We start from the raw sequence: 10,214 nt of genomic DNA on the forward strand, positions 1-10,214 counted from the left end.
GTCAATTGACTCTATTTTTTTCTATGGAGAATTTCTATATAATTTAGAGTAAAATGTTATGGTATTGTAAAACTAATCTCATTGTACTCATGAAACTTTTATATAATTGACACCGTAGTTTGAAAATCTGACTATGTCCTTATTTACGATGTTGACCGTGTTGTCTAAAATGAAAAGACTAGTAAATCATTTAAACAGTGTATGATCATTCATGATGATAAACAAGAGAAACAAAAAAAAGCTTACGAATCAATAATTAAAAAATACACTCGTTATATAGTTTGCTAATATTCAATAAGTTATATAGTTTACTAATATTTAATAATCATAAAAAATACAAAAATGTTTCCTTGGCTCTGAAACTCTGTGTCATTTTGTTTATTTTTTATCTGCATGATTAAGCCAATGAGTTCACTAAAAAATGGACCGGATATTTTTTTCATTTATGATGTAATTTGCTAATTCTAATTTCTAATTGCGCCTTTGTGAAATAATTAAACATGATATTTTTTAGCAATCAATTTAATTGACCGATAGATATTAGCTGCTACTACTTATTAAATGTACAGGTATAAAGTTTTTATTGTCCTCTTTCTCAGATTAATAGTTTTGATTTTATCAAATTAAAAGAAACATAATTGTAACTAGTTACTAAAAAATATGTCATTAAAATAATTTTGTTGATCCAGTGGTCGATTCATATTTAGCTAAATTTTAAAAAAATGTTTGTGATTTCTGCAAACTATTTTAGAAGTATAAAGTTGGTATTGGCACTCTATAAGCCGAAATTTTTATTAATACCATTTAAAAAAAAATCAAAATACCACTGAAATTGGAGAATTTAAAAAATACCAGAGCCTCCAATTCAATCTTGCAGCCCCATGGGAGACCGCAGATTGAATTGGAGCTCCTTCAAAAACCTAAATATCAGTATATTACAATACATTTTTTAGTTTTTGAAGGCTCACCAATTCAATCTGCGTGGGGCTGCATATTGAATCAGAGACCCTAGTATTTTTCAAATTCCTCATAATTTGTGGTTTTGTTTTTTTTGACAGTGGTATTAATAAAAACTTCGGCTCTATAATCTGACCATTCCAATTTCCAATTATGAAGTTTTACATATGCTATGCGAAAGAACCACAGAAGATCTCGTGGAATAAATTGTACAAGCAATTCTGAATAAGCAATTGCTTTCACTCTACACCGAGTAGCCTCCAACCCACCAACAGCAAACACCGATACCGACCCACAGCTTGCTGCCTTCCACACGCTCTCTTTGAACCGATCCAACATTCCAACCAAACCAAGCGAGGAAACATTTCAGGTCGCCGCAATGCTCCGAGTCCAAATACTAGTCTTTGTATCAATCCACCAAACAAACAACAGGCATCCATTGTTTATCTTATCCATGTTTGGTTAGTAGGAGTCGGGCGAGAAGTAACGGAAAAAGAGACACTTGAATGAAACGGAAAGGAAAGGTTATAATATGTCTGTACCTTTCCTGTTTGGTTGGCTGTAACTTTTATTTTTTATCTTCTAGAAGTTAATTAAAGGAGATTGATAAGTCATTTTCATCACACGGTCGAGATTGATCAGTAATTCTCATCACACGGTCGAGATTGAACAATATTTTTAACATATTGGTATAAACCAGTGAGATTTTTGCAATAACTGTCTATTTTGAATACAAATTTAGAGAGTTAAGACCATATAAACATATATTGATTATGTAATTATTTAGTCTTTTTTAGAATATATCCACTCGTCTCTTCTAGACGGGTGAAAACCGAGCGGATACGGAGCAGATAGTGGTAAAACTTTATCTATATTCTTTTTTCATTTTCCGAATATGGATACAGAGTGGATATCAGATGGATGCAGATATGGATTCGAATTAGATTGGATATTTATTAAAATAATAAAAAAATATATTAAACAGCAATAGGTTCATAATATTTATATAATTATAATGGTGAATAATATAATTTGTTCATAATATGTATTAAAATATATAGTATATATCTACTATTCAGATACATATAATTTAAAATTTAAAACGTAAAATCATATCAGTATCTTTATCCATACGGATATTCGAATATCGGATATTCGCATCTAATTTTCCAAATACGGATCAAATATTATCCATATTATTTTCACCCCTTTTAACCTTCGTAATTATATTTTTTTTATGAAAATCACGATAAGAATTATCTTCTGATTTTCATAATTTATCTTACCACCACACACAAAACTATTAAATTACGCGTTGCGTCTGTAATACTGCTGCACGTGATTTCAACCTTCAACAAAATCATATGACGTTTTATATACTATGTTTAAGAGTGAGACACAAGAGAAAGATAAATAAATATTTTTCTATTTTATAAAAAAATATGATATAAATGATGTAATTATTTCCATAATTTATCCATAATCAAGCAGATCTAGGTTTATAAGGTACGGATCTCATCTTGGTTTAATATCTCGGAATATGCTCTGGGGATGCGCGATGGTAACCTCGATTCATCTACCGACCTGTGGGACCCAAAATTGCTCGTCATGGACCGACACGCGTCATCATCTCACAACCTTAGCTTGTAAAGTAGCTTACTTGGTCATTAATATAAGAAGATAATATTTTATTTAAACAGGGTGATTAAAATATATGTGAATCAAGTAATTGCCCCTGGGGGTGAGACAAGGTCGCTCGTTGAATGGTTTGCGGGTTCGTGCCGTTACCGTAAGAGGCAAGTATTGAACCCGGTTCAGTTTTCGTAAACCGGATCCATACAGGAGAAAGCTTGACTCGGGTTGAAATGTATCTATGATGGAATTGATATTTTTATTGACCACCCGGTTATGCTAACCCAATCCCCACTCTTCCTATGGTCCGTGAAAGAGTTGGCTAGACATGGTGCAAAGTCATAATTGCAATACCGTCTAGATTTTTAAAAATGTTGTTATACATGTTACATTGTACACACGTAATTTTATTATTTGTATTATACTTTTGTAAAGAAAATACAAGTAATAAAGTTCACATTATTTTTACATATTATGATAATTATTTTAAAATTTATTGATAGTTCACATTATGGATAAATTTATTTGACTAAGACAAAAAATACTATAAATAAAGTAGTTAACTCAGTCATTTATAAAAAAATAATTCAATAACACTCTTTGTAGAAAAAGATAAGCATCTCTTGACTTTGTAAATATATTAATATTCAAGGAGGTCAAAACTAAATATTTTTTTTAAAGCTTGTGTTATATAACACTTAACTAGATTGTTTTTATCTATTCATGTCTAGATCTAGATAATATATTATTAAATAAACAATTTGTATGATGATAAAAACGTTAATTATAATTATTAATATATTATATCACCTATTTCTTACTCTTGTGTGTATATAACTATATATACATATATAATAATTTTTATATATATTATTACCACGTTATAATTTTTTTTTTTTGATATTTTTATCTACAACTAGAAAGCACAAATTAAATTCCAGCGGTGTATAATGATTTCCAGTGGACCAAGCTTGTGTATAGATTCCTCAAGGACTAATTTCTCTCTCTTGGTCTGGTCACGACTGTCCCCAAAGCTTCTGCACACAACTGACGTCCTTCTTCTCCCCTTTCTGATACCTACCAGCTACACCATTTTCGAGTTTTACACACAGAGAGAAAGAGAGAGAGAGAAAAAGAGAAAAAGGGTTAGAGAGAGAGAGAGAGAGAGAGGCAGCGGCACCGAAGTATAAATCAGGAGTGATAAGAGAGAGGCGAAGCGAATTTAACTTCTTCCTGAAGTAGGAGGCGCGGCGTATGCGAGTTTTTGTGGTTAATTCTCTTGAATTTGGAACTTTTCCGTTACATTACAAGTGGGATTTGAAGCTTGGATGTGAGATCTGGGTTATTGAAAGAGGATTTCTTTGATTTTGGCTTTTGATGGCTTCTACTGGGTGTACCGAGACTTACATAGCTGATTCGGGAGGCGGGAAAGGTGAGCTTTTCTTATGGTGTTCTTTGCTTAGTAGGAGATTTTTTTTGCGGTGTAATTCAGAGGAAAAAAAAGGAAGAAATTCGTTTTTTTTTCTTGGGTTTCATGACTTTGGCCTGCTACTTTAGCTCCAAAACTTCGATCTAGGCTTTATCTAGAATTTTGTTGTTGCTTCAGTGTTATTTTCTTTCGAATTGAAAACCTTTATTTGTTTCTCTCTCTTGGTGAGAATTTTGCTCAATTCAAAAACCACTTCCTTTTGCGTTAGATTTGGGAGAGGAAGCTTTGTACAACGAATTATGGCGCGCATGTGCTGGGCCACTTGTGACGGTGCCAAGAGTTGGAGAAAGAGTTTTCTACTTCCCTCAAGGCCATATAGAGCAGGTCAGAAATTACTATTTTTATGAATTTATTACAAATTTCCTACTTTGGAAATTTCCCTTTATTTTTAGGAGAACCATATATTATGATATTTTGCAGTTTCTAGTTAAGATTGTTCCCGTCTATATTATGAATTTCTCAGAATCAGTATTTTGGGGCTTCAATTTTCTTTGCTCTTATGGAATTAGGTCGAGGCGTCAACCAATCAGGTATCAGAACAGCAGATGCCCCACTATGACCTGCCATGGAAGATCCCGTGTCGAGTCATGAATGTGCTACTGAAGGTAGAGTTGTTCTTTATTTCTTTGCCCTTTTTTCTCCTTAAGATAAAATTGTAGATCTCTTCTATTATAGGGCTTATCTTTGGATACTAATTGATTTATGTACAGGCGGAGCCAGACACTGATGAGGTCTATGCACAAGTGACTTTATTGCCCGAGTCGAATGTACTTTTTTCATCCCTTTTTTTGTTACTAATTTCAAGTTTTTTAATTTTCCAACAAGGTACCAGTTCTGAAGTGATTAATTTGAGAAATAACCTAATTAGTGCTCTGGTTGTGAATATATATTGATGTATAAAGTTGGCTTGTTTTCACTAACCATTTTGGGTTTCTTTAATGGACTTGAATTCAGTTTCTGTTAAATTGGTTAAAATTGAGGGTATGTATGTTGGTAATTGGCTGACATCAGTGCTTTGTAAGATTGAAGCAAGCAGTAATTGTTTACAAGTTGGAAATTAGCTCAATGCTTAATTTTTGTGTTGTGTTAAATAAAACATAGCAAGATGAGAACTTAATGGAAAAAGAAGAGGCGCCATCTCAGCCACCCCGACCAGTGGTGCACTCCTTTTGCAAGACTCTGACGGCATCTGATACCAGCACACATGGTGGCTTCTCTGTGCTCAGACGCCATGCTGACGAGTGCCTTCCCCCTCTGGTAATTTTTTTTCTTATGCTGTTCCTCTCATTTTTAGCACATGCTTCTTTCATTCTCACAATTGTACTAACATGTAATGATAACAATGGTGCAGGATATGAGCAAGCAGCCTCCAACACAAGAGTTAGTTGCCAAGGACTTGCATTGTGTGGAATGGCGTTTTCGTCATATTTTTCGAGGTGACCTCCTACACTCATGCTATTCATGATATGGCAAAAAATCAAGCTTGTAATATAAAAATATATAATTTTTTTTATTCATTGAAAATATAGGACAACCAAGGAGGCATCTATTGCAGAGTGGCTGGAGTGTGTTTGTCAGCGCAAAGCGCTTAGTTGCAGGAGACGCTTTCATTTTTCTAAGGTAAAATGGTTATGGTGATGGAAATATTGATGAATGCTTTTGTTTCTTAACCTAAGAAGGTTCCTTTTACGTTTTGTTTTATTAAGGGGAGATAATGGGGAGCTTAGAGTTGGAGTCAGAAGGGCAATGCGGCAACAAATGAATATGCCATCTTCAGTTATATCTAGCCACAGCATGCATCTTGGTGTTCTTGCCACAGCCTGGCATGCTTGCAATACGGGCTCCCCCTTTACGGTCTATTACAAACCTAGGTAACATCTCCTTATTTTAGTAAATTGTTACTTCTGAATCTATGATCAGTGTTCTGTATTTGACCATTGATCTTTCTCTTCACAGGACAAGCCCATCGGAGTTCATCATTCCGTTTGACCAATATATGGAGGCTATTAAGAGTAATTATTCTATTGGTATGAGGTTCAAGATGCGTTTCGAAGGGGAAGAGGCCCCAGAACAGAGGTACATGAAAAATAAAAGAATAAGAAATTGTTGTGTATTTATTGCATAAAAGTTATAGGAATCTTACCTGAGTTGTTGCTATTATTCCGCCCCCCTCTTTTCAGGTTTACAGGGACAATAGTTGGAGCAGGAGATGCTGATCCTACCAGATGGCCTGGTTCCAAATGGCGATGCCTCAAGGTACAATTGGTTGCCTTGAACACATTGCGACCATGTCTAGTTTCTTAATTTTTCATACATGACGGTGTCGGATATTGTGATAAGTTTTGACTTCTGGAATAGTTGTTTATATGCACGAATAAACAAAGGATGCCTGAGATATACCTCTATTTGCTCCAAACTACATATGTGTGCCCTGTATTCAATTCAACTTTATTGTTCATAGGTATGAATGTATTGACTTACATTTGTGCACACATACATACACTTACGTACATGAATAATGCATTATACAGGTGAGGTGGGATGAGAACTCATCGATACCTCGCCCAGACAAGGTGTCTCCGTGGAAAATTGAGCCGGCCATGAGCCCCCCTCCACCTGTCAACCATCCAGTTCCCACTCCCAACCGTCCCAAGCGGCCCCGCCCAGTTGCCCCCACTATCTCGTCTCCTGACTCATCTGTTCTTACAAAAGAAGGTATATCCATACTCAGGTGTACTGCTTCTACTCAACCCAATAACTTGAGCGTATCTGCTCAAGGTAGTAATAGTTAAATTTAATGTATTTTTCCTATTTGTAGTCGCTCTCTCAAAGGTGGCTGCAGACCCTGGCCCGCACAGTCATCACAGCCTACAGGGGGTCTTCCAAGGTCAAGAACCTATGGCCTTGAAGACTGCTGCAGTATCTGGAACTGATGCCTCTGCCCTTAAACCTGTTATGTGGTCCCAAACGCAAATTGGAGACAGAAACTCGGGACCTGACATCTGGGCCCGGGTTCCAAGGCACGAAAACTCCTACAGAAGCTTGCTCTCTGGCGGGGTACGCCATGGTCTTTATGGTGATACGAGCATCTGGAATCAACAAAAGCAATCAGTTGTGTTACCATCCTGGCATTTAATGCCTCAGAATGTGTATGAGAAGTTCCCAAACTGGGTAACCAACCCGGTACCTGCCCAAAATATAGAAGAGACAACTACCCCGCAGAGTAAACTGTTGGGACAACCTCAATTTCAAACCGAAAAAGAGACAAGTGGAGGCGGTTGCAAGTTGTTTGGTGCGTATCTTGACAAGAACCCAAGAAGCGACGATGTTGCCACGCCAAAGGCTGTTAATGTGAGATCCACTGATGATCCACCTGTTGTAAATGGAAATGCAGATAAGCCTCCCCAAAATTGCTCACAAGTTTGCAAGGGCACGCAGAGCAGGCCACAGGGCAGCTCGACAAGAAGTTGCACCAAGGTATAATTTTTATGTAGACCCCTTTTTTTCAATTACAAAGTACAAACTGCACCCTGGCACATCTATTTTCAATTTTTCATATTTAGGTTAGGAAACAGGAAAAGCTACATGGCATTTAATAGGACAAAAGGTGAATAGGTAATTATAATTTTCATTTAAAAAAAGCTGAAACATTCTGCTATTGTAGGTGCACAAGCAGGGGATTGCGTTGGGAAGATCTGTGGATCTGACAAAGTTCACCAATTATGAAGAACTGTTCAGGGAGCTGGATCATATGTTTGAATTCAGAGGAGAATTGATGGGTACACCTAGCAGAACTTGGCTCGTTGTTTACACTGATAATGAAGGTGATATGATGCTTGTTGGAGATGATCCTTGGAAGTATGTCTCTCTCTGAACTTTCTCAAAGTAAAATCTTAAAAATGAAATTGGCACTTAGTATTAGCAGCTCCATTTTACTTTGAGAAATTGATGCCAGATCACCAAAGTCAAAAGTTTTGAGCATGCAGTAAATTCTCTAACCATGTTATCTTTCTGTTGTTACAGTGAATTCTGTAATATGGTGCGCAAGATCTTCATATACACAAGAGAGGAGGTGCAGAAGATGAACCCAGGTGCACTAAACACTAGATTCGAGGAAAGCTCAACAACCATGTCAGCTGGTGGCAAAAACCAATCAGCAAAAACATGCATGCCTACTTCCTCCCTTTTGTCTGATAATTGCTGCTAGGGTTAGGGTTCCATGCGGTAGGTTCTCCCCTCTTTCTCGATAACATGGTGATAAATTCATATTGAATATATTATCTCATAGGTACGGAATGCACAACAAGAAAAATTGTTTATGGATTTTTAAACTTATCGGGCAAAATTAGGGATGTATGCTTGAGGGATTTTATATTTTTTAACTGTTAAGCATATGAGTATGCCCTTAGAAATGCTCATTTTTAAAATTTCAATGCATAATTGACACACTCTTTTGGTTGTTTTGCAGACCTTGTATGGGAGTAAGGTCCAACTAGTTGTAGTAGGTCGCTATTAATGTTTATTCCAGTTTTGGTTTGTTCTAGTTCTGTTTTTAGTTATATTTTTGTTTTCGAGAAGGTTCCTTTGAGAGCTGGTTATGTTATTAGAATGTATAATTTGCGCGCAAGGAAGGTCTTAAATATGCTAAGTTTGACCCGTGCCATGTAAATATAGATATTTCTATTTTAATAGGTATCCTAGTTTGTATTGACTTCTATGGGTAGGTATCCTAGTTTGTATTGACCTGTCGCTCTCCACCTTTTAATAATGAGCACCAGTACAGAACTACAACTCCATGCCATAATTTGATCCTGGATTTCCACGGTGGCGTAGTCAATGACAGAAGAAGCTACTAACCATACAAATATGATTTAGTCGCGTCAAAGATATAATGCTTGTGAAGATAACAATTTTACTAATGTGACGGTACTAATTATTATTACTCTACGCGTTACTTGCTGCGATTGACCACCTTGGGGGGTGTCTAGGGGGTCAATGGCTATGGTATAGATAGTGGAAGTATTTTCATACTATCTACTAAAAATTTATCTGACTCATATACTATTTTTATCCGTTAAAAATTACAATGTAATGAGAAAATAGAGGATGAATAATAGACAATATTAATAAAATATTAATTTTTTATATTTTATAAATATTTAAACTCATTCATTTCACATACATGCAATTACATTAAATAAAAAAAATACAAATGTACAATTAATTTTAATTAAATTGTTTTTTTATAAAATAAAAGAATTAAGAAGTACAAATATTTCTTTAGATAAATTTAATTATTTAACTAAATAGTAAGTAAAAGTAATATATTTATTACATTACTAATAAAAAAATACAAATGTACAATTAATTTTAATTAAATTGTTTTTTTATAAAATAAAAGAATTAAGAAGTACAAATATTTCTTTAGATAAATTTAATTATTTAACTAAATAGTAAGTAAAAGTAATATATTTATTATTTTTATTACAGTACAATATACACTAAATAATAAAAGTACATTATTAATTATTGCTCAAATATAATTATATGAAATATTACGAAAATAAGTTTCACTATCACTAATTATTACTCAAACATTATCATATAATTTATTTTATATTACTCTATAGGGTAACAGATACAAATAATATTTACTCGTATCCATACCCATTTAGCTAACAAAATATAATCTTTATCCATATCCATATTCATACTTGATAAATTAGCAAAAATTTTTTTTACCCATAACAGCCGATCGAATACGGTACGGATAGGGTAAACGATTACAAGAGTATCATTGACACCCCTACATGTGTCCCTACTCTTTCCAACTATTCATTTTGATATGTTTTGTTGCAAAACAGAAATAGCTAAAATAATTATTTTGTCGTTTGTAAGACAAATAAGTTGGATTTCTTTTTCTAGCTATTCAAATCTAACCAAATACAAATAGACTATTCTTAATAGCCTATTCTCAACCCAACAAAACATCCCGATCAAATTTCAATGAGATGGTTCTATACAATTTTAGTGAATGGCTATGATTAACCATGCCATAAATACTTTAATCAGATGGTCCTCATTAATAATTGAAAAATGAGTACTGTTTATAATATCCTCTCCTATATTAAGCATC

At 34.5% G+C, this 10,214-nt stretch overlaps 1 protein-coding gene across 1 annotated transcript; it reads left to right on the top strand.

Moving 5' to 3' along the window:
• The first annotated feature begins 3,568 nt into the window (after nucleotides 1-3,568).
• LOC144555683 (auxin response factor 23-like) lies at nucleotides 3,569-8,789 on the top strand. The gene is made up of 15 exons (XM_078304089.1): nucleotides 3,569-4,021; nucleotides 4,287-4,402; nucleotides 4,588-4,683; nucleotides 4,789-4,845; nucleotides 5,180-5,335; nucleotides 5,430-5,514; nucleotides 5,608-5,698; nucleotides 5,785-5,949; nucleotides 6,035-6,154; nucleotides 6,259-6,334; nucleotides 6,610-6,793; nucleotides 6,897-7,555; nucleotides 7,743-7,936; nucleotides 8,102-8,302; nucleotides 8,547-8,789. The coding sequence occupies exons 1-14, from the start codon at nucleotides 3,967-3,969 to the stop codon at nucleotides 8,283-8,285; spliced, it is 2,238 nt and encodes a 745-aa protein (XP_078160215.1). The 5' UTR covers nucleotides 3,569-3,966; the 3' UTR covers nucleotides 8,286-8,302; nucleotides 8,547-8,789.
• Nucleotides 8,790-10,214: the final 1,425 nt, after the last annotated feature.

Source organism: Carex rostrata, chromosome 1 (genome assembly GCF_964058835.1).
Source record: "Carex rostrata chromosome 1, lpCarRost1.2, whole genome shotgun sequence".
NCBI lineage: Eukaryota > Viridiplantae > Streptophyta > Magnoliopsida > Poales > Cyperaceae > Carex > Carex rostrata.

Coding starts and splice junctions, on each gene's coding strand:
- LOC144555683 (XM_078304089.1), top strand. CDS start 3,967: ATGGCTTCTACTGGGTGTACCGAGACTTACATAGCTGATTCGGGAGGC. Junction 4,403..4,587: donor CTCAAGGCCATATAGAGCAG/GTCAGAAATTAC, acceptor TTATGGAATTAG/GTCGAGGCGTCAACCAATCA. Junction 6,155..6,258: donor GAAGAGGCCCCAGAACAGAG/GTACATGAAAAA, acceptor CCCTCTTTTCAG/GTTTACAGGGACAATAGTTG.